The sequence below is a fragment of the Cylas formicarius genome, unplaced genomic scaffold, assembly GCF_029955315.1.
Source record: "Cylas formicarius isolate icCylForm1 unplaced genomic scaffold, icCylForm1.1 PGA_scaffold_2__14_contigs__length_35257938, whole genome shotgun sequence".
NCBI classification, from domain to species: Eukaryota; Metazoa; Arthropoda; class Insecta; order Coleoptera; family Brentidae; genus Cylas; species Cylas formicarius.
In genome coordinates this window covers 27,140,255-27,164,380 of record NW_026844319.1, presented here as the reverse complement: position 1 = coordinate 27,164,380, position 24,126 = coordinate 27,140,255, and the positions used below count along the sequence as shown (strand labels likewise).

The following is a 24,126-nucleotide window of genomic DNA, read 5'->3' as shown; positions in this document are numbered from 1 at the left end:
TTTAAAAGTTTTTATTCATGTATATAATTTTGCGCAGCTACTCAAAGTGACAATAATATAACAAGATTTTAGAACAAAAACATAAAATAAGGAGAGCTGGATGAGAACAAAACGAAAAGAAGGGCCCAGTGATTCCAAATCTATAATGTATTTAAATTAGATAAGGCTGTTGACGTTGTAAACATGATTTTTCCATGACAAAATCGTTTATGTTGAGCAAAGGGATACATACATACATACAAAATTTAATTTACTTTTATTTTAATTGAAAAAAGTTTAAAGCACCACAAAATTCAAATTTCTCACATTTTTCAAAACCGAGTGAGATTTAATATATATCACAAAATACTAGTTTAAATAAATTCAAGCATATATCTTTGAAAATGTCATATTAAAATGTGACTTTAAAATATTTTTATTAGTTCCATATGTGTAAAATCACATATGTAGATAGCGGTTAGCTACTTCTTTGAACAAGTCGGTGCTAAATTAAGATGAGGGTTTAGTCTGTTTTTATTAGTAGTTGTTGCGACATATTTGAGTAAGATCACTCAAAGTGCCTTTTTTGATCGGAAATTTCTGGAAAAGTTAATTATGGAAAACCTAAATAGGGATCAATCTGACAATCTGGTAATTGGTATCACATTTGTAATAAAAATTACAAGGGTTTTGATGAAGGTGTGTGCAGTATTGATCATAGAGGAGTTACTGTTGCTTCTATGGAAGGATGTCTCAAAACCTTACATGAAGCAAAAGTGCTGAAACAAGTGTGCTTAGTGGTGAAAGCATCAAGGATGAAATCTGCATTTTACTGGCACAATTTGGTTATTCTTCATTTAAAAAGATGGATTACCTTCAAAATGTGGTTATTCAGTTAAAAAATGGGTAAATTAAAATAGGTGTTTTAGTCTTTGTTGTTAATTTTATACTTGATTTGATAGGGTCAATTAACATTTCCTATCTGTTTCCTGAACAATTAGGATTTTGTAGATAAGAAAATAGATCAATTGATACTAAAAAATAAAGAAGGCAAACAATGTTATCTAAGACATAAACTCAAAATTTAAAATAAAAGTTTATTTAGCAGACTTTATATTCCTTACACATCTCACCTATTACATAAAATTTGCTCTTTACTAAATAAAAACTTGTAAATTGAGTTAAATTATGATGAACTTAAAAATTAAACGCAGTGTGCCCCTAAACACAAACAGACTACCTTCCTATAAAGCCTCTGATAATACAAAAGTTGAAACCAGGTGCTTCTTGATTAGTAGTGAGTTGTTATTTCTGATTTACAGCAAACTTTTCCTATATTATTACAGCAAGTTTAAAGACATATGTTCAAGATTCAACTGATCAACAAGCATCCAGATCACTTACAGAATGTCACAGGCAATTTGGGCCACAGCAGATGTTCCATAGGTGTCAAACATGTGGGCAGACGGTCTCTGTGGGGCATTATTCAGAAACCGCCTGTCCCGTACAATGTTATGGTAGCCTAAAAGGTTGTTTCTGGGACTGCTGGGCTAAAAGCAGCTGCCCTCAGGGGGCTGAGCTAACTTCATATTCTCTTTTAAAGTCATCAAACGGCGAAGTTCTTGCAGGACTGTCTTAATTGTATAATCACGCTGCCACCTGGCTAAAACTGGAACCTGTCTGTTGTCTACCTAAATGAATTAAATTACATCATATACACAGCTTAAAATTAAATAAATATTCTTTATCTTCGGGCGAAACAATATTTTTTAACAAAGTACTAACCACTCCTGTAGTATTGTTAATGCAATTCATATTGATTCTGGAAATAAACTTGGCTAGCGGAGGTTCATCAGGATATCTCTGACCACATTCAATCTTAACAGAATACATTCTATTTTCATATGGGCTTCGAGGTGGCCCAATTATCATGCCCATCCAGTGTGTAAGAGTCATATCATCATCATTCTCCAAGCCCCAACTGATGGTACCATCTGATACACCCTTTTGGCCGGCTTCTAGTTCTTCGAGAAGACGAAAGTTCCTGGGAACAACTGCAAGAAAACGTGTACAAAAACGTCAAAATCACATCTTAAACATAATAAAAGCTGCACTCACCAACACCGGCAGATGGGGTGGCCATATTTGAACGACTGGGATTTTGATTATTCCGTTGGGCAGCAGACTATTGTATAAAATTCTATTTTATTGTAAGAAATTTTTCAACGGCAGCAGCGTTGACAATAATGAAGCAAATTGGCAACTTTTTTTATGAAATAAAAAAAACCGATAGCACTCTCACCCAACCCGATGAAGGCTGTCAAACGCAACATCCAAATTGGTGTTTTATGATTCACAGAATACGATCAGCACGTAAGTTAAGAGCTCTTAAACTAAAATCACATCAATCAAAATCACAGTTTAAAATGATAATAAACTGAGCCGCAAATTGGAAAAATGACAACCAGTTGTAAAATACCGAGGAAATAATTATATCTGCATCTGTTTTGCCGTTTTAGCGCAAGGGCCCACCGCTACAGTGACGTCATTCGAGGAGTTATATTTGTAAAGGAGAAGAATTGAAAATAAACCTAAATGAATCTGTTTTGAATAGTCAATATTTTCATGAAATTCTTAAAAAAAACAATAATTATAAAACAATTTTTCACATATCCAATCATAAAGTCATTTTCATAAATTAGCTGCATTACGTAGGCAAAGCCAAATCATAGATTCATATTTTATATTTATGTACATATTGGAAGAACATTAGTACACAGCTTGTAAAATAAAAGTAAAATCCTCCAGTGATATTAACTTATAATTCCAAGACTTACCAAACATATATGTCGATTTGCCCTGAAGTAATCTAATGTTTCCAAAGAAGAAGATATTTTTGAGGTTACATGTTGCCCAACAATTTTTGTGAAACGCATCATTGAATTGAGGTTACATGTAGTAGGTATTGATACTAAAAATGTTTTTTTTTCTCAACTTCGTAACCTCGTAAATAAATATTTTTATAAATATTTAAGAAAAAAAATCTTCGATTTTAGATTATTTAATTATGCAACTTTTTATAAAATGTGCGCTAAAAGAACACATGGTTTTAAAGGTAAAAGATTTAGCGGCAATTATTTCATTTACTATCAATTGCTTTTACAGTTATTCAGTTGAGACTCACAGAAGACTGCCACAGTTCTCATGAATTATTCGTAAAAGAACATTTAGTACAAAAACATGATGAAGACAAGCCCAGTGGGAGAACATTATTTATAGTCAATGTTCCTCCATATATCGATGAAGATCGCATGAGAAAGCTATTTCAATTTGCTGGTGCAGTTAAATCGGTTTGCTTCCAAAACTTTCCAGATGAATCTGACTTCGAAGTTGGTGGTTTTAAAATGTGTTTTGTTGTATTTATTAACAGGGAAGCCCTTTTAAATGCTTTGACAGTAAATATCCTAGGATTTAATAAGGCAAACTTGAAAACAGGAATAGATGAATGGATACAAAATTACAATAGTTCAATTTGCAATGCAGATGGTCTGTCTCGTGAGATTACTGAGTACATGAGGCATTATGATAAGATCGAAAATAAAAAGAAGAATAAAAAGGATACTGATGAGGATGGATGGACTGTTGTGGCAAAGAAGGGCCGTACTCCTGGTTTATCCAGGAAAGAAAGTGTAGTTGTCAAACTTAAAGAAAAAAAAGAGAAGAAGTTAAAACAGAAAGAACTTAAGAATTTTTACACTTTCCAGATAAGAGAAAACAAAATGAAGAGCCTGGCTCAATTACGTCAAAACTATGAGGAAGCAAAAGCAAAAGTTAATTTGATGAAATCTGCTAGAGTTTTTAAGCCTTATTAATCAGTTCTTTGGGACAAATAAATTTTTATTTTTTGGGAGTTTGTTGGTTTTAATTATTGAAAAATATATTATCATCGTATCATGGCATGATTGTTTTAAATTATTTTTGTCTCGCTTAAATTTAGTAAATTTAAAGGTTGTTTAAAAAAAGAACAAGACCCATAAGAAGCAGAGTTAATTAATTATAGGAAAGTTGGCCAATAGAAGTTAAAGAAGAAAATAATCGATGGATCTGAGGTTATGTTTTTAACTTTTTTGATATTTTGTAGTTTCAATTTGCAGACCCCGCTGTGGTTTCTATTTGAAAAAAAAAACTAAAAAATATGTCTCGCAACACTGACGTATTTATTTTACTCATAGTGCTTACAACAACTTTTCTTTTATATATAGTCAATGTCCTTTTTCTAACTATTTCGTGGTTGGAATCTCCCCCAGAAAATATCGCCTGGATCGTTCACGGAATACGCAATATTCTTGGCTATGCAACTATATTTTTGCCAGGTTATTTGATATTTAAGTATGTGACCAAAACCAATTATTTAAATAAAAGTGGTCGAGGTCCAGTTGGAGGAATAATAAGGACATGCTTTGGTGAAGATGATTTGCCCCTACTTAACGCCAGCAACCATACAAGCACACCTCGTACAGCGCTCCAAGATCTTCTTCTGTTGTGTTTTTATTTTACTGGGCTTCAAGTATCCTATCTCACATGGGGTGTTTTACAGGAAAAAATCATGACCCAGCAGTATGAATCGACAAATGGAAAAAGTAACTTTAAAGATTCTCAATTTCTTGTGTTTATGAATCGAATATTAGCATTCACAATGGCAGCAATTATATTAATGTGTGTTAAACAGCAAAGACATAAATGCCCATTGTACAAATATGTTTTCTGTTCCTTTTCAAATATTATGAGTTCATGGTGCCAGTATGAAGCTTTGAAGTATGTTTCGTTTCCTCACCAAGTGTTGGCGAAAGCTAGTAAAACAATTCCCGTTATGATCATGGGGAAAGTAGTATCAAAAACCAAATATGAATTTTATGAATACATTACTGCAATAATATTGTCAATTGGAATGATATTTTTTATGATAGATACAGGCAATGATCGAGCCGACTCCACTGTCACCACAGTCAGTGGAGTAATTCTTTTATGTTTATATATAGTTTTTGACAGTTTTACTTCCAACTGGCAAGGAAAGTTATTTAAAGTATATGAAATTAAACCCGTACAAATGATGTGCTTCGTTAATTTTTTTTCCTGTATATTCACTATTGTATCTCTTGTACAACAAGGTAGCTTTTTAAATTCTGTAAGTTTTATGTTTAATTTTCCTAGTTTTAGCATAGATGTTATACTTCTGTCACTGTGTTCGGCTGGAGGTCAAATGTTTATTTTTCATACAATAGAAACATTTGGACCTCTGGTTTTCGTGATAATCAGTACAATTCGACAAGCTTTATCGATTTTATTGAGTTGCATTATTTATCACCATAGTGTAAACATTTTAGGAGTTTTGGGACTGTTTCTTGTATTTTTAAGTATAACCCTAAGAATTTATTGTAGTTATAGAATTCGAGCTGTTAAGCAAGGGAGTAAAGTTCTTATAAAAAGTCAAATAGGTTGAAACGTTCAGATATCTCCAGTAGTTTCTTTACGAAGCTTTAATGTTAAATTATAAGCAGCTTTGAGATTGAATATTCAGAAAATTTCCCAAAATGATGTCTTAAATGTTATTGACTAATCTTAATAAACAACTTCCAGGTTAGTATTGCTGTCTTATGTGTTTACAATAAATTATAATTTTTTAAAATTGTATAAGTTATCAACTAATATCTTGTGATGTTCCATAAATCAGATAAAATAGTCTAGAAAATTTTTAGTGGAGTTAGTTCTTCAAACCTCAACACAATTTTTATTTTTTTAAGCATATATTCTTACAGGTTTATTTAAACTAAAATGAACTACTGTAATTGCATTTATTGCATTAATTTGATAATACATATATACAAACACGTAAGTTTATATAAATACTATAATCAAGATTTACATTTATCACAACCTACTTTAAGTAACAATTGCAAGACTTAAAGATTACAGTAAAGTAATCTATTGATTATATAAAGCACTGACGGGTTAGCGCAAAAAAAGTAAACAGAACAAGAAAATAAAATAAAGTTACAGGTTTTTGAGAGCTGCTGAGAAATTTTTAGTTTTCATAAAAAAAGTTTTAAAATTGTTATAAAATTAATTGAATAATTTATTCAAACAATGTATAAAAGTTATCAAACATCCTAGAACATTTAACTTATCCTGTACAATTTTTGTTAAGGTACATAGATAACATTTCGAATATAGAAACAGCACATGTCGCTAATACATTAAATAAATCAGATACATTTAAAGAGTGAGAGCAAAGAACTTAAGTAAATAAGCAAGAAAGTAGAACATTTTACTTTAGATGAATTTAAAATATTTCACTGTTTTCTAGTTAATTTTTACATATATTTACATAGACATACAATAAATAACATCTGCCAAGCAATTTTGTTATATTCTAGACTTATTCAGTTATTACATGTTTATAATAAAGAATGTCTAAGGATGACACTTCAATATATGTATTCCTCATTCAGAAATAGTAGCTTTTTTTTCTTTTCGTCAAATTGTTAATAACTTTAAGAAAATCACGATTGTCCAAGTGACAGTAGTGTTGAATCATATTCTGAATTAAAAATCAGCGTTTATAAACAGTAAAAATATTTTTTTGAAAATGGAAACAGTAAAGTCAAACAGTCTATACTTCAAGAAAGCTGTGCGTTGTCACCTATATCGACAAAATTAAATAAATAAATTCTTACTTCCATTTAACTATTAAATTCGAGCTAAAGAATGTTTTAAAATTTGAGTTTCAAGCTTAGGTGGAAATTAAGTCAACCGACAATTGTGTTACATTATGGTTTGTAGACAAAGATAATTTATTTCTATGTATGTCTTTAACAAAGATACACATTCAATAAACAAACATCTCCATCTTCAGATTATTGGCTGGCTGATTTTACTTCGTAAGAGTAAAATAAAATACTGCCTTTTTCCAGAGGATGAAGTAAATCTTTGATTAAAACATGGTGGTGCTCAGAAATAATTAAAAGCTTAATTAATGTGAATCAGCATTGCCCACAGGCAAAATGGTGAAGACTGGCCTGTTGAAATGATGTTTCTTGCTGCTTAATGCCCTTTCAACGTGTGGCGACTCTGCCGCTATCGGGTATGATGTTGCCCTTTTCGCTGACCTATTACATGCAGACAGAAATTACCAACTCTACATAGAATTACATAATATTAAAGGTGTTGCTGCAGTATTTGTTACCAGTTTAAAGGAGTAAGTATCAGAAGAAAACATTTTTTAAACCTTGACTCTTATTGAAACGTGTATTATTAGCAGTAAATTTTCCCGCAAAAATCCCGCAGTTACGGCTATACGAACAACAAATAAGTGACAACTAAAGATTTGAACTGGTGCTATTAAATCAGGTTGTGCTACACACAAATATCTAACGCAGTCCACTAACAATATCCATTTATGCGATTGTTTTTTATAATTTTGATTCATTATATATCGTTTACGTTAAATATAAGCTGAAGCAAACAAACTGAGAGTACCAATAAAATTGTCTACTTGCCCAGCGGTCCAGCTTATATTTTATTGAATGTATTTATCATTTTAATTTTATTAAATTGTTGAAAGTTGTTTTATAAATCTGTACTTTTTAAAGACTAAATTCTACAATTAAAATTTACCAAGATCACTACATAAGTTATATACCATGCAGCTTTGGTCGATATTAGGACAACTGCGCCTATTATGGATTTTTTAAAACAGAAAGAAAATAAAAGAGCTGAAAATGGTGTTTAAATCAACAAATCACCAAAAATAAATTCAACACGACTTGAGATATTTAGGCGACCCCCTTACACTAGGATATAGAAAAGTTAGTACGACAGCGTCGAAAACAGAGACCGAAAAATTAACACAATTATCGTCGTGAAAGTAATGAGGAATCAGTATGTCCACCTAGCGAAATAATTTTCAAGCATGCGCATACACAAAATACTGGAAGAAACACTTAAAACATGTAGGGGGAGATGTAAAGGAGTGGTAAAACAGTCAATATAACAACACCAGGATAACAAGAGCGAAAAACTTCCTTCCGACGACATATTTCTGTGACGGTAAGAGAAGGAATAGCACAAGACCATAGAAAACCCTTCAAAGCAAATAACGGCACTAAAGGCAACGAGGGGCTGGCTGAGGTGGAATATTTACCCTAGTCCAAAACCGACACGTTTTTATACATGGGACATAAAAACCTTGCGTTTGAGAAATGCTGCGGTAGCCGCTGATGTAGCACTCACTCGTCCAGGAGACGATATGCCCACTGTATCATGGCTGAAACACATATACCGGGGATATGTTGCTATTTCTTTTAAAAATGATTAGGTTGGTCTTGTAACACATGTCTATTTTAAAAACATCCTACATCCCTATGTTCAGATTTCTCTACGGAAAAACGGGAAAGTGCAAAAATACATTCATTTCATAGCAGTTTTACCTGTAATAACCTAATCACCTAAAAAGCGCAGCAGTAAGGTTTATCTAGAGACGAAACTTAACAGTGGCCATATCTATACTATACTAATACTATACATTACTAAAAATAAGGATTTCACTATGATGATGATGATATTTTACTGTTTCTCAATAACATATTTAAAGACTGTAGCGGGACGCTGCCATTTTGTTTAGACAAAATATTTCAAAAATAAAAAATCAACAGTGTGGGCGCCCTTATTAAATTAGTATTACTAAGGCTTGGTGTATCGCAAATAAAAATAAAATTAAAATAAGAATAAAAATAAGAGTAGTTGACCTTACGGAGACCTGTCTCGGGAGTTTATTATAGCATAAATGATTTTCCACTGGAAATTTGCTACTGCCTTTGTTATATAGAAAAAAAAAACCTGTCAATGTTTAAAATTAAACTGTTCGTAGAGAGAGTAAAATAATCCAAAACTAACCAATCAGGAAACCTAGATATTGAACTGAGGTGGCTTTTACTTGACGAAAATCCATTTATTAAAATAAATAAGAACTAAAAGTTCAGATTTTCACGAAATTATATATTATGACATGACAATTGTTTCCCATAGGTGAAACAAGATTTATTAGATTGCTTAATAGTATCTTTAGACCAAAATTATTTTGAATTTAATGGACAGATTTATATTTCTAAAGAAGGTTTGATTATGGGAAACCCACTTAGTCCTTTGTTAGCTGAGATTTTTCTGGATAATTTGGAAAATATCATACTAGAACATCCTTTAAGTAAAAGTTTTTTATGGTGGTATAGATAGGTGGATGATATCTTTGCTTGCTTTGTTGGAACGGACAGACAATTGAATTATTTTTTAAATTACATTAATTCATTACATAATCGTATAAAATTCACTATCGGGATTGAACAGGATAACTCTATTAATTTTTTAGACTTAACGATTACGAAAGTGCAAAACAAATTAGATTTTTCATTCAATATATCATAAATCTTCAAACTTTTACTTAAAGGATGTTCTAGTATGATATTTTCCAAATTATCCATAAAAATCTCGGCTAACAAAGGACTAAGTGGGTTTCCCATAATCAAACCTTCTTTAGAGATATAAATTTGTCCATTAAATTCAAATTAATTTTGGTCTAAAGATACTATTAAGCAATCTGTTGTCGAAACAATTGTCATGTCATAATATATAATTTCGTGAAAATCTGAACTTTTAGTTCTTATTTATTTTGAAACCTAGATATATTTCATATTTCATTAAAATTCGATCCTACAGGTGACATTTAGTGATGGAAGGATGGATGTATATAGCTTTTTTTTCCTGTACACATAATAGATTTCAGATGTAAATAAGAGCAACCTTTTCTACATTAAAGTAACTGATTATTATCCTGTTCCCAGTAAAAATACAAAACTTCTCTGATTGGAGGAATTGAGGGTTTTATTAGTGGCAGTTATTAGCAAAAATGGTTTTGACATCGTGAAGAACAATTTTTGTTATTTTAATTTTAATGTTAAATTCACTGCTCTCGAACATAAAGCTATATTTTTGTCGGTCACACGATGAGCTTAAACTTTTACGAATTCCAATGCACGAAGGAAAATTTGAATTCAGTTCTAAAATCATTAGAGCTGCCCTTTACTTTTTAAATCAAAAATTTAAAAAATGTAACGACATACCTCCGCCTTCTGCTAATAGCCTGTCCGGGCAAACCAAAATATCCTCTAGGTATTACCATCCGGGCGTTGCCCTGCGCAGGTCTGGACCCGCCGTGACTCAAAAGTGAGGCAAGATGGGCGGCGTAACCTTCACTCAACACGGTCGCCAGACTGTGTTGCTTCCTAGATACTTTACCGACGATGTATATCTCTTTGGGTTTTAATCCTATACTTGTATATACACTAATGTCTTTGGCGCTGCCGTACGCCGCGTGCACTATAACTCCATGAGTCTAGGACAAGAAATATGCGATTTAATCCTAGTCAATTATTTATTTATTTAAGGAACTTAAAAGGGACGTACCTACAATAGTGTTTGCAGCAAGGTACAATATTAATAATATAATTAACCATAATTACACAAAAAACTAAAGTACAAACTATTAATACAGGTAATACTGAAAAACACGTTTTTTTAAACTTTGCAGATTTGCATATTAATGCATTGAATCTTTTGTATAATTTGCTCGTCTTTGAGCCAAACAAGAAGTGTTTTGATTTCTAAAGTGTCGAGATGGCACAAAAAATTGATTTAAAACAATAACTCTGAATTATTATCATATATAATATCATATAATTTGACATTCTCAGGGGCAAATTAAATTAAATTTTTGTCTCATATATTGAGTACTCCTTACTGTAAGGTATATCAAATTTTGTGGTAGTTTCTAGTAAAATTAACTATTTTGGCAACACTCATAACCAAATAAATTTGCTGACCTGTATGAGGTTGTTGAGGTAAGCCGCCTTGTGTCCCAGAGGATCGGTTGAGAGGCCGTCGGCAAAAGAGACTAAGCCGTGAGGAAAATTGTGTTGGGACAACCAAGACACCACTCGTCGATGTTGCATGTCCGGCCTGCCTGTTATGTAGATTATAAGATAGCCCAATTCTTGCCAGTGCCTACAATAAGGGCTCGTAGGTGAACATGACTAACTGCTGACTAACCAATGATATCTAACCTAACTACGTCGACAGCTCCGGCCCGAACCTTAGGATCCTTTCCAGTCACTGACATACTAGCGGTAAAAGACCCGTCAATACTGAAGACCACACACTCGGTTTTAGGTGGTACAACTGCTAGGAAAAAATCTACAGAAGTGTGGTCTCCTCTTACAATCATCTAGAAGAACACGGCGGTGTAACAAGTATGATAATTTTCTACATTACCCACCTTAAATGGATATAGCCCATAACCCAGGGACTTTTCATCTGGAATAGTATAAGTTACCCTGCCGGTTTTATCAGTTACTTCCGTTGACAGCAGCGTCCACTCTCCAGAAGGTGGATCTTTCATTACGTGAATATCCACCTTTTCACCAGCAAGTGTTATCATATCCAGCGGACCATACATGAACCGGGCAACTAGTATCTGTGAAGCGCCCTCTCGTGTGATTATGTCGTTAGCTCTGTGATTGGCAGCGACATTCTAGAAAAACCGGCTTTGCACTAAAAAAACTAAATTAACTGTAACTCCACCCTTACTTTCAACTTAACGGATGTCCTTTTTTTGTTCCACTTCTCCCGGGGCTGGCCCGGTCGAAAACTGCTCTCCCTCTCTTCCATTCCGCTTGACATCCCGCCCCCTTCTATCCCGCCCACCTGCCTCAAGATAAAGGCGATAACGTCGCAACTTTCCCAGTAGCTCGCGTGAAACAAGTGCGGCAACGCGTTAGTGGGAAAATTGGAAAGACCTTCCGGACAATAAAGGGCGTAATCTAAGCGTTTGCCGCCCCACCATTTTTGCTGCACTGAAACAAAAATAAAGTAATCAGGGCTATCCGGGAATGTTCATAAATATATGCTTACGCGTGCTTATCGTGTGAAGTGGTATAGATTCTATCAAACCGGAAACGGTACTCTGGATAGAAACTTCGGATAATCGCCTGGGCGGGGCTTGATCATTAAAAATTTGGGGATTGGTTTGTAAAGTTTCCACTGCAAGAAATCGATTAAGCGAGAATGTGGCTATTCGACAATAAACTTACGCAAATGGTATGGCTGACCATTTCCCAAAGGATATTTGGCGTACCGTGATACATTAATGGGAGGCAAAATGGCAAATCTAGCGGATATTAATGGTTCCAGTCTAGACGCCACCGGATCTGTAGGGTGAAACATGTTGTAAACTTGAAGGCAGGATGGTCGAGCGATAGACACTACAACAATAGATCTATTTACCATTTGATGTATGCCTCCAAGTCGGTATTTCTTACCAGCTTTCCTTAATCACATTATTTTAGATATGTTGAGTGAAATAGTCAAATAAAATTTACTTACCTGACTTTTCGTTGGCAGAAATTTTCCTATACGCGAGTACCAACGCCAAGGGACTACCGAATAGAAAGAAATCCGACACTTCGAAATCCAACTTAATTTGAGTACTGTCGCCCAACGAAGATTTTCTTCGCTGCGGCAACGCGGAAAGATAACTGGTGTCGATCGACAAATCGTCACCTAGAAGAACTGAAGTCTCCTTTCAGTACCCTATCGAGAACAGAGTCCTGCTTATACCTTTACAGTCGTCCAGAATATTATTTTCGCTGGCATGTCTCGAACAATACTTGCTAGATCTGCAAAGCGCGTCGTACCCCAGTACTGAACCTATGGAATCAGCCACAAATGACACTTGTCCCGAGAATCCTTGCCCTTCGTCAGACTTTATAAACTCTAAAAATCACGGATCATGGCTGCCCTATGAAAATGTTGAGTTACAGACCTTGGTATGTCGCATTTGCCGCATTGATTGTCTTTGACACTGCTTCGTCATAGTCACTATTCGATGTTGCTAGTATTGGGATCGCACCGATGGGTATGGAATCGTGAGTTACTTGAGGAAATTCGACACTAGATGGTGAAACATCAAAACTATAGGGACTAAGACTGAAAAGTTAAGTAAAAGTATTACAAAAATCAGCGCACACCACAAATTTTACCTTGACAAGATACCTAAACTCTCTGTACAAACAGAGGGGCACAGGACCAGCCTCACGGCGATATGTCCAATTAGGCAGGGGTAGTGCTGACGCATTACTGATTCGAACGCACCTCTAAAAGTCGTGACGTCCGATTTTTTCGCCGCTAAATCAACGTCGGCGTCTAAAACGGTAACCATTAAGTTTATAAACTCGACTAAATTAGGCAACACTTACCCAAAACGCTTCCCGCATGAAGAACCAATATTAAAACTGTAGTACTGCACGGGGCTTGCGTAGTGGTGGGCGAATCGGAGCGCGTAGTATCCAAGGAATTTACCTTACCTCTGTGAACAACTTTCCTGGTGCCTCGTTCGCTTGCAACTCTTTGGAGGAATGTCGGCGAAAATATACTGTCATCTAACATAACGCATGTTAAAAAAATTAAGAGTTAAGAATTTTTCATTCACTACCATTCTTGTCATTGCTGATAGTGGGAGAAGCACTCTCCAAGTCCTCTTCAGTTAGCAGATCGAGGGAACTCCATTTTGCAAGGGAAGACGAATCTAAAACGGCTAGTGGAACAATCTGTTCGAATATACTTGAAGCTCACCTTCGCAGTCGAAAAACTCTTCGTCCGATCCCGACTCGGAATCCCTTCCAAGGCTCTCGATTCTCCAATTTGCCACCTGGAGATCAAAACTCTTTACTGATGCTGAACTCGGTGAATGCAAGCTCCGAGGTTGTTGCCATAGTTTGTCTTCCACCCTAAAAAGGTACCAATTAGCGGTATTTACCTACACGAATTAGCGACATACTTCAAGGGCAACCCCATTTCATCATCTGCTGACAAATCACCATCCGAACTGGTAGTAGTCTGGATATTCGGAATGTTTGGGTTTTTTCCTAACAGGGGACTATCCTCTGAAACTTCTATACTGCCTAAAGTGGCGGCTAAAGTTTTACATGGGTCTTCTTTGGAGGTGCTGTTGTTCAAGTTATCATCTTCATCTGCCCGAAAAGTAATAAATCGTTTAGTAGAATAACAATAAACAGAACACAATATTTATCTAACCAAATTCATCTTCCACCTGACCCATTTTTCTTTTTAAAGCTAGCTGCGTCTGTCTTTCTATTTCTCTGATATCTGACATTGTTAATCCATGCCACTCGTCCTGCCACGCCCACGCTTGTCGGTGTGCTCTTAACATCGTTTTTCGCAACGCTAACAATAACGATCACTTTATTGTGTGCCCGCGTTTATTCATTATTGCTCACCTATGTCGTGAATGAATTTTTCGATTTTTGTTTGCATTCCCCAGTACCTAAATTCAACGCGGCACAGTTTGTATGCACACATGAGGGCCTTTCCAGAAGGTGAAGGTTGAGATTTGCCTTTTACTTCGTCCCAGTAAACTTGCAACCAATTATCCGTTAGAGGACCTCTTCCAGATTTTTCAGAAACGTAATATAACGGATCTTCTTCTCGTACGTAGTCTGCACCATAGAGCTGATCCTTGACTACGTCGATCAAGTCTGGTCAACGAAAAACCGGAGAACCTAAGTTGCTTTACTCAATAAAAGACTTGAGATTTAGGGAGTTTTTATTTAATTTTAAAATAATCAGTTAGCATTTTATTTGGTAATTTCAATGAGTTGCTGGGTTCTTGTTTGACTTTTCTTTACAATTATGTCAGATGATGCTTTCTCATATGTCTCTCTCATAGCACGATTAACGATATTTCTTTCCGAAAATGCCGAACCACTTGTATTTTAAAGATAGAACAAATAGCAATAAAGACTAAAATTGAAGTTATCTCAACTTTAAAACCGTACTTACTCTAACCATGGTAAATATCAGAAAATTTTGCAAATCAGGTCAATTACGCCCCCTTGTGGCGATTTGATTGATCGTATATAGCACACATAGATGCTGGATAAGACGTATTTTTTACTGAGCACTTGTTTAAAACAATACTTGTTCCGTTAAAAAAACAAGCCCTCACCTACTATTCTGTTACGTAAGTCGCTTCCCGTCAATCCGAAAACATTCTCCTGATGCCCATTATCTCCATAATAATACGTTTCGATTTCTAGATAAAATTTCTCAACAAATGGACAAGTGTATCTCGTCTTCGTATAAGGGTAGGCGTTCCACGCCTCTTCCTCTACCATCAGGGCTGTTTTTGGTAGTATGCCCTTAATCCAACCTATGAAAAATCATACAATAAAATTAAACCGATAGTACAGATTTCAACTGATGGTTATAAACCTGGTAAATGACTTCCAACGTGGTAAAGTTTTTTGGTGTATTGTCCCTGACCTCCCGGACCATCTTTGTAAGGCTCGTTAATTAGAATTTCTACGCCACTGCCAGCGCCACTGCTCTCATTCCGACTTTTTTTCTACATTTTAAAATTTGTCAAATATAATCAAATTTTAAACATATATAATAATACAGGGTGCGGCAGCATAACTTCCTTTTTTTAAATGCGCGCCATTCAGTTAGTTGATGTCATAGTGGGGCGCTAGTGGTCTCGTTCAAGAGGGGGTACTGTAAAGTTTTGTCTCGACACGGTTCAGTCGCCATCATGCGTTGGAATAGTGAGGAGCGTGCCTTTGCCGTTGAGGCCTACTTTTCAAGCGGTTGTTCGGTTGTTGCAACACAGCGTGCATTTCGGAATCGCTTTAATTTAGCCCCGTTGGCTCCCATCCCAGACCGCAAATCAATTGTTACATGGGTCACTACATTCAGACAAACTGCAAGTGCGACAAAACGAAGAACTGGAGTCCCTCGGCCCGTTAGATCACCTGAGAACATTGAAGCAGTGAGAGCTTCAATGTTGCGATCACCACAGCGTTCTGCGCGCAAACACGCATCTGCCCTTGGACTATCCGATCGTTCTGTGAGAAGAATTCTTCGTGATGATCTTCATTTTCATCCCTATAAGATGGCGATAGTGCAGGAACTTACAGAACGTGACTTCAATTCTCGGATGAACGCGTGTGAGCTTCTTCTTGATGTCGTTCCCGAGGGTGCTATTGTTTTTTTTTAGCGATGAAGCCCATTTTGATTTATGTGGGTCGGTTAACAAACAAAACATGCGCTACTGGGCTGACACCAACCCTCGACAATTGCATCAAAGGCCTTTGCATTCACCCAAAGTCACAGTGTGGTGTGCAATTTCCTCAGCTGGAATTATTGGTCCCTGGTTTTTTGAGGAAAATGAGGTTACAGTGACAGTGAATTCGGACCGGTATGTAAACATGCTACAGATTTTTTTTTTCCCACGGCTAGAAGAGTTGGATTTGGGGGACACTTGGTTCCAACAAGACGGTGCAACAGCACACACTTCAAGAGCATCGATGGCTGTTTTGAGGGAACACTTTCCAGAGCGCCTTATCTCAATTAGAGGCGATTTGGAATGGCCGGCACGCTCTCTCGATCTGTCCCCTTGTGATTTTTTTCTATGGGGTTTTTTGAAATCCCTGGTTTATGTGAACCGTCCAAGAACCCTACAAGATTTGAAGACCAACATCGAAGAAAAAATTGCCAACATAACACCAGCTATGCTAACAAGAGTCATGACAAACGCCAGATATCGGTTTACGCAATGTATGGAGAATGAGGGACGTCACCTAACAGATTTGATCTTCAAAACAATGTAAATAAAAACTTTAGACATGTACCTACATTATAAAAAATAAATAAAGACTTTCCGATGCACACAATAGTTTTTATTGAGTTTTGAAAAAAGGAAGTTATGCTGCCGCACCCTGTATAATAGGACATTCACTTGAGACTTACTGCTATCATATAGAGCTGAGCTATACGGTACTCTTCGACTGTTAGGGGAAGCGGTATGCGGTACTCCTTTATAAGCATGACTGGTCCAGGACCCGGCGGGCCAACTTAGCAAGTCTAGGCCGCGCCAGGTCCAATTAAATCCCCATCTTAGCACAGGTTTAAGTGTTTCTGAAAAAATAACAAGTTTAAGACTGTTTAAGTTTAGTAAATATTTTAACAATCGTTCCATTTTAATATCATTTCTGTAAGTATAAAGTAAGTCACCCTATTCTCTTTATTTTTGTACCATTAGAGATATCCAGCCGAAATTTTGGAGATCTAATAAAAAAAAATGTATAATAGTTTTTTTAAGTTACCATGATGACGTCTGCATTGAGGCTGGCGCTGCGACACCTATGCCGATAATACAGGAACGCATGAAGCAATAATGAATCAAAGTTTTTTTGAAGGTCCATTCAACATGCGCATGGGCGAGATTTAAACATCTGTTTTTTTAACCAATAACCTAGCGGCCTTCAACAACTAACATGGCGGTCTATAAGTTTGGACGCGGCATTTTTACGGCAATATGTTCTCAAAATTTGTTATTAATATGCTAAATATGAAAACGAGTTAAGTGTGTGTAAATTGCTGTTTAGAAATAAAATGGCGCAAAATGGGTGAAATGTCGAGGCATGCGCGGAAAATGATTCCGTTCTCTACGAAAATATCAATGCCGCCTTCGGCGCATCAATTTTTACTACTATATAGTTTATCTATATGGCACCAATTAACGCTATTTTTTAAAATTAAATGGGAACATTTTATTATTTGTTTAGTGAGTTTTCAAAAATTTTAATTTCAACAAATGCACTTTTGAAATTTATATCCGCATCTTTTAGCGAAAATTAAACTTATTAAACTTATGGCTCAACAGTAAACAACGCAATCAAGTTATTAATAAATTTATTTTCCGGTGCCATTTCTATATAATTTTATTTTTTGTGGTAAATAGTATTTTAACTAACTAAAAAACCAAAGGAAGCGAACAAATTATTTTTTTAGGAAATAAATCTTAACTTTACCGAAATTTTATACTACAATAATTCAAAACATTGAAATATTTTTTATGGTACCTATAGATTTATTAGCGAAACTTTCAAATGTCTAAAATAGCAACTATTGATTTCCCCTAGGGCATATCGATCTTTGTAAAATTAATTAAAATACTCTCGAAATGAACCTTCCATATGTCAACTTAAAGCGCCCTTCTACGGGCTCAGGGAGACGCATGAATGATTAGATCTCGTCCATTTGCTATAACTCGATCTTTGACGGCAATGTCAACAATTTATCCGCCTTTTAACTCTCATTTATTTGCAGCATTATGATCGATAGGCCAAACAAAGATTTGGAACGACTGTCGATATTAAAAACAGCTTATCTCTGTTGTTTGGACTATAAAGCATCGGAAGTCCGAAATAATACACAATGTTATACAGCGTGGCGCAGATAGTGGACTGAAAAACGTTTTAATAGATGTTGGGTAAAATCGAAAGATAAAAAGCTTAAAATTAGTTTCTTGAAAATTATTGAAAAAGTAGACTAATTAACTAATTAATTAAGAATTAATGTAATTTTCAATTTTGGTTTACCAAAACAATTTAGTGGTAATAGGAAAACGTGTTCTTTTAAACATATATATTTTTGGCAGATATGTTGCCAAAGTCAAATTTAGATTCAAAAACAACTAAGCTGCCTATATAATAGAAAATGGTCTCAAGTCTTTAGATTTATTAGAAAACTTATTACTTACTTTGCCACAAAATTGCATATATGCGCATAAAACGAATAAAATAAAAATAACGGACTAACATTAGTGTTACCTGGGCAACACCCACGTATAATAGCTATTTGTTGGTATGAGTTACTGGCACATTGATTGCAATAAATCGCTTCTTCATATTCTTGTAGATATATACCATTACCATATTTTAGAAAAATTTCACGGAGCATCATTTTATTTGTGGCATTTTTCGTTTTACGTAAATTTAAACAGAATCTCTGGCACTTTCACGAAGCGATCGGCGAAAAATTTTATTTATTGATTAACTGTTGACCATTTAACATTTCACGTATAATAAATATAACCAGAGAACTAAAATTAGGCAAGCATAAACCGTGCTATTTTCAAACGCTTTGAGCGTTTTGTTTATTATAGTTAATTCTTAAATTCATAAAATAGTGCAAAATTTTGCTCTAATTTCGACTAGTCCTATGCTAAAAATTCAGAATGAAGTGACAAAAGGCATCAAACTATGTAAATGAAAATATACACTAGTGATTTAAAAATTTCATAATTTTTTTTGTGGCCAAAGTACCAGAAAAGTCCGAAGTGACTGGCTATAGTGACTAACGAAGATTTCAAAGTGACACTTTCGGCGTATAATTCAGTATATTTTTAGAGTAAACAGTAGAAAAAACAAAGAAAGCGCAGTGATTTTTTTTTGCTCGTCTATAGAAATAAAAAATTGAATATTATTATATTTTTCTAATATATATTTATAAACTTGATATACTTAAATCTTCTCAAAGAAATATTAATTTTCAAAAAACTTGTACCACTACAACGATCATAGAAAAATTACAGCGTACCAACACGCTGATTAACTTCTTGTCAAAAAATAGCATTTATCAAACTTCCAGTTCTAGTTCTATTTTATATTAAAAAATTTCAGTGAATAGAACTTGCTAGATAATATTAAATAGGTGAGTAGTTAGATCAATTATTTTGCATCGTAGTCAAAAAGTTGTGAGTTCATGGAGCCTACACAATAAATCAATAATCAACAATTTTTTTAATACCAAAATAACAAGAAATAGCACCCTATGAAAAATCCAGCAGTATTGGAAATGCGAGGTTTCTTCAATTTTCGTTTTAAAACATCTTATGAGAAAACTATTATACATGACGTTACTTAAGTAGAAAAGTTCCTATAATACCATGCCTATTTTTCAAGATACAGGGTGTCAAAATGTCTTTTGTTAATCTTTTTTTCAAATTAGCATTTCAATCATTATGTTGTTGATATATTTCTCGACAGTGTGGTAATCCCAAGTAGAATAGAATTATGAAGTCCAGTGGCTTCAATTTGCGTTTTAAAACATCTCATGAGAAAACTATTATACAGGGCATTACTTAAGTAGAAAAGTTAAGAAAAGATACAATCATTATGTTGCTCATATATTTCTCGACATTGTCCATTAGTCCCTAATTGAATAATCACAAAAACTAAGGTGCGGTGTACTCTTGTTTTTTATTGTTATTATTTAGCATTTTTAACAATCTAATGATTCTAACGAATAAAAAGTAATATATAATACCTAGAACAACCATCTTCCAGGGACAGTTCCTTTATAATCTTCCTTACAACATGCTTCCAACGAACAAAGGTTAATTTTTTTTTTCAAAGAAACTTCCACAGGCTAATGTAATACTTTTTATAAAATTTCTGGATTCCTCCTGCGTCGGTTTTTGTTTACTCGAACTACCTAACGTTTCGCCATCCTGTTGGCTTCTTCAGAGCTTGACTGAAACTGTTTCCAACTGAACTAACCAGTATCAGTTTCATTCAAGCTCTGAAGAAGCCAACAGGATGATTGGCGAAACGTTAGCTAGTTCGAGTACATAAAAACCGACGCAGGAAGAATCCAGAAGTTTTATACAAAGTAAAGGTAATTTAATTAGGTTTATTTTAACTGTTTATTAATTTTCATTGCGGATATGCAATAATTTTTTTTTCAACGAAAATAAAGCCCGGCACAAGTAAAAGTCACGTTTGTGCCTTTGTTTTTGGTTGTCAATTATTAATTAATTAATTGAATTCATTATATATATATATATATATATATATATATATATATATATATATATATATATATATATATATATATATATATATATATATATATATATCGAAAAATGACCATAAAACCTTAATTAATGTTGAGAATTTAAATTCAATAATGGTTGTCCAATATAAATTTTAGAACACGATCCGCATTTCAACCTGTAGACACCTGATTTTTGGGATTCTGGACATTTCGTTTTATTGTTTTTTAAATATTTTCCTATTGTGTTGTTAGTTCTGAAAGCTATTTTTTGACAAATGTTTTGAAAAATTTTCACTAGGTTCTCCTATGTATGTAATTGTTTAAAATAGTTTATTGTTGTTGTTTATTACCCAACAAACTTTACCTTACAATTTAATTATAACAAATTTTAAAAAGGAGGATATTAGGCGAAGTATCACCCAAAGGGCATCCAAACAATCAAGAAAAGTTCGCAGTCTTTTATACAAATCATATCATATAAAAAAAGTTTTTAACCTTTATCTTTTAAATAAATAAGTCATTTAAAAATCCGCTGATACTTGAAGAATATAAAAAAGATTTTTGAAACAATGTCGCGTTGTATCGACGTAAAAACTGTTTTTTCCTTGTATTAGTCATGAAGTCGAAATTCTGTTTGTATCGCAAAAAACATAGATTGAGTGGTTTGGATCTGGAGAGTTTTAATATTAATATAAATGGCGTTAATTTGCAGTATGGGAAACATATAAAATATTTGGGAATTGTATTAGATCCACAATTAAATTTTGATGCACATTGTGATTATATAATGAAAACGTTCTCACAAAAGGTGGGTTTCATATCTAGAGCAGGCAAAATTTAACAAGTTATACAAAATTGCCACTTTACAATAGCTTGGCGACGCCACATCTGCAATATTGTTCAACTTCATTGTTTAGTATATCTAACTATAGACCAACCGAACTTCAGAAAATACAAATCAACAAACAACAAAAAACTATGTTAAATGTGTTAAATGCCATTTTAAATAAAGGTTTTAAAAGATTAATTAAAACTTATGTATTGTCTGAAATTTTAATCTGATTTTTCTTTTATAATTGTTTTTGCTGTCATAGACTTTTGGTTTGTGTAGTTTTGTACTTTTATTCTTATTTAAATTTTCCTATTTTGCTACTGGCTCGTATATTTAAAATGTTGTAATTGTTTTCTGTTACGGTTTTATGCTAAATTAAGACGATTATTATTATTAGTACCATATATGTCCCCAAAAGATACAAGCTTTTTAGTTTTTGTAAGATTCCGCTCGTAAGTTAATAACTACAAATCTTGAAAACACTCCGGGTAGAAGCCGGGGTCAAATTGTCACTTTTTTTCCGCCACCTCCGGCCACCTTCATTTAACCGCCCGATCAGTTTCCAAATTAAATAAATTATCATGTCGCTCAACTTACAGGAATTATTGCAAATGCATCCATAAACACGGTGCCCTATCACTGCAAATTCAAGGACGCACGGTCGTATCCGAACTGCACATTGAAAATCACCAGTGCGTTTAGCCGATACGAAAAACGTGGAAAAACATTATCCCCTTTTTCGATTTTTTGGTGTTATTCTTCACGGGGGCGGACGGAAGGACTTTCGCGTAGGCGCTTCTAGGCAACTCCTCCACGAATGTTGTCCTGGCTCGGGCTGCTGCCGCCGCCAGATCCACACACACACACACAATCGTTACGAATTCCAGAACCGTCTTTGGCGTATCGGCCCCGTATCACCTACATTTCCGGCTTCGAGTACGGAAGTCGGAAATAATATCTGCTGATCGGGCGAAAATTCCAAATTTGAATTTACGACGGGTCGTTTAATCGAATTTTGCAGGATTAATAATATACAAGGGGAGCCAACACGGCGGCGTACGTTAAGCACACTGGTAGCTCAAGTGATAAGAGAAAGAGAAAGCAAAGTTGCAAAGTTGATGATAGTATATTATGCGCCATTTTAGTAACGAGCTTGATTTCGGAGCGAGGTGAGCGAGTGCTTAATAAACGATTGACTGAAGCACCGTATCAACAACGAATGCTTATTATAAAATATAAAATAAACTTTTTCTACTCCCGTCTGTAAAATATCTAATTACCCAGCGATCTAGCGTGCGGAAAGCGCCACTTTACCACGCCAGGTTCGTTTCCCATGAATCCGAGCCACTTCGGACATTTCCGGGATTTTACCGCACGGATTTGGGAGCAATCGGATGTTTTCGGAGATATTTCCCACGCTTTGAATTTTGACGTTTGTCAATTCTGACGGTCATGTCAGTGAATGTATTCGTGTTGTTTTGCGAAAATGAATCCAAAAACTAACGGTCGTAGAAAAAGTATAGTATGCAACACGTTCGGTAAACTTTTTAACTCACACGTTTATTAAAAACTCGCTCCGCTCGTGTCAAATAAACTCGTGAGTCTAATGCCGTTTGCCGCACTTGTTGCATAATATACTATAAGTCACTCGGTTATTAAACTTGTGACCACACTTGTTGCATAATATACTATCTCAAAATGATGTTACCCATCTTAGTGGTAGTTTATAAGTTGCCTGAGTTGGCTCCTGCCGAGCGTTTTACAATAATTACTTGTTGTGCCCGTAAAAAACCAACTGATAACACCCTAAATAAGGGTAGACAAACAAGACGGCAACCATACGAAGTCAGGAATTTGGCGGGCTTTAATATGGATTACTTAGTTCACCGAGCTGGAAGTCGTCACTTTATCCAATTAAGCAAGGTGATATTAACCGTTTATATATAAAAATGTTGCAAATACCTACGACACATTACGGTCAATATCACTTCCTTTCAAATATCCGACATTCTTCACAAACGTCCGAAAGTAAAACCGCCGGGCTATAGCTAAAAATAGTAAAGTATATAATATGTAGATTGAAGTATAAATATAATTATCGGCAGGAAGTTTAAATTATAGAGCTTCAAATCTCACCAGACGGATTCGTGATAGGTTATTTATTTGATGATCGAATAAAAATAGAAATTAAAGTTTTACCGTGCTGCGCTGATAGGAAGTCAGTAGTCACGCAACATGAAATGGAACGATAATAGTACATTGTGTAACAAGTTTTATAAACGACACTTTAGTCACGAGTTTCTTTAAGCACGAGCGGAAAGTGTTTAATACACGAGTGCCTTTCAATTTCAATAGTTTTGTTGTTACATTTTTTAAGAAGATGAAAATCAAAAACGTTTTGTAGGCCTCTGCTAAAACAAAAAATTAACTTTATCATCATGCACCATACACGTGTAAGGTAAAATTTAAATCATTCGATAGATTTTTGTTTTTTTTATTATACACATTCT

The 24,126-nt window shown here is 34.6% G+C and overlaps 5 protein-coding genes across 5 annotated transcripts; 3 read left to right on the top strand and 2 right to left on the bottom strand.

Annotated features, from left to right (window-relative positions):
- Window positions 1-1,062: 1,062 nt before the first annotated feature.
- Window positions 1,063-2,326, bottom strand: LOC132698720 (ubiquitin-conjugating enzyme E2 variant 2). Its single transcript, XM_060664930.1, has 3 exons — window positions 2,098-2,326; window positions 1,765-2,033; window positions 1,063-1,670 (listed from the first exon to the last, which is right to left on the bottom strand). The coding sequence occupies exons 1-3, from the start codon at window positions 2,120-2,122 to the stop codon at window positions 1,530-1,532; spliced, it is 435 nt and encodes a 144-aa protein (XP_060520913.1). The 5' UTR covers window positions 2,123-2,326; the 3' UTR covers window positions 1,063-1,529.
- Window positions 2,327-2,508: 182 nt separating this feature from the next.
- On the top strand, window positions 2,509-4,115 carry LOC132698719 (ribosomal RNA-processing protein 7 homolog A). Its single transcript, XM_060664928.1, has 2 exons — window positions 2,509-3,094; window positions 3,145-4,115. The coding sequence occupies exons 1-2, from the start codon at window positions 3,064-3,066 to the stop codon at window positions 3,849-3,851; spliced, it is 738 nt and encodes a 245-aa protein (XP_060520911.1). The 5' UTR covers window positions 2,509-3,063; the 3' UTR covers window positions 3,852-4,115.
- Window positions 4,116-4,191: 76 nt separating this feature from the next.
- On the top strand, window positions 4,192-5,669 carry LOC132698675 (adenosine 3'-phospho 5'-phosphosulfate transporter 1; the record flags this gene model as incomplete). The annotated part of the gene is made up of 2 exons (XM_060664867.1): window positions 4,192-4,352; window positions 4,402-5,669. Coding segments are annotated over 2 exons (1,239 nt in total), but the record flags the coding sequence as incomplete, so codon positions are not given.
- A 281-nt stretch (window positions 5,670-5,950) lies between these two features.
- LOC132698716 (protein retinal degeneration B) lies at window positions 5,951-22,716 on the bottom strand. Its single transcript, XM_060664924.1, has 22 exons — window positions 22,214-22,716; window positions 16,912-17,079; window positions 15,376-15,508; window positions 15,110-15,313; window positions 14,382-14,639; window positions 14,179-14,328; window positions 13,922-14,114; window positions 13,717-13,871; window positions 13,577-13,669; window positions 13,341-13,523; window positions 13,125-13,287; window positions 12,908-13,071; window positions 12,703-12,858; window positions 12,469-12,654; window positions 12,177-12,347; window positions 11,998-12,126; window positions 11,674-11,939; window positions 11,363-11,617; window positions 11,151-11,311; window positions 10,911-11,091; window positions 10,152-10,423; window positions 5,951-7,145 (listed from the first exon to the last, which is right to left on the bottom strand). The coding sequence occupies exons 2-22, from the start codon at window positions 16,987-16,989 to the stop codon at window positions 7,010-7,012; spliced, it is 3,687 nt and encodes a 1,228-aa protein (XP_060520907.1). The 5' UTR covers window positions 16,990-17,079; window positions 22,214-22,716; the 3' UTR covers window positions 5,951-7,009.
- LOC132698419 (uncharacterized) lies at window positions 15,548-16,807 on the top strand. The gene is made up of 2 exons (XM_060664461.1): window positions 15,548-16,107; window positions 16,160-16,807. The coding sequence occupies exons 1-2, from the start codon at window positions 15,695-15,697 to the stop codon at window positions 16,770-16,772; spliced, it is 1,026 nt and encodes a 341-aa protein (XP_060520444.1). The 5' UTR covers window positions 15,548-15,694; the 3' UTR covers window positions 16,773-16,807.
- Window positions 22,717-24,126: the final 1,410 nt, after the last annotated feature.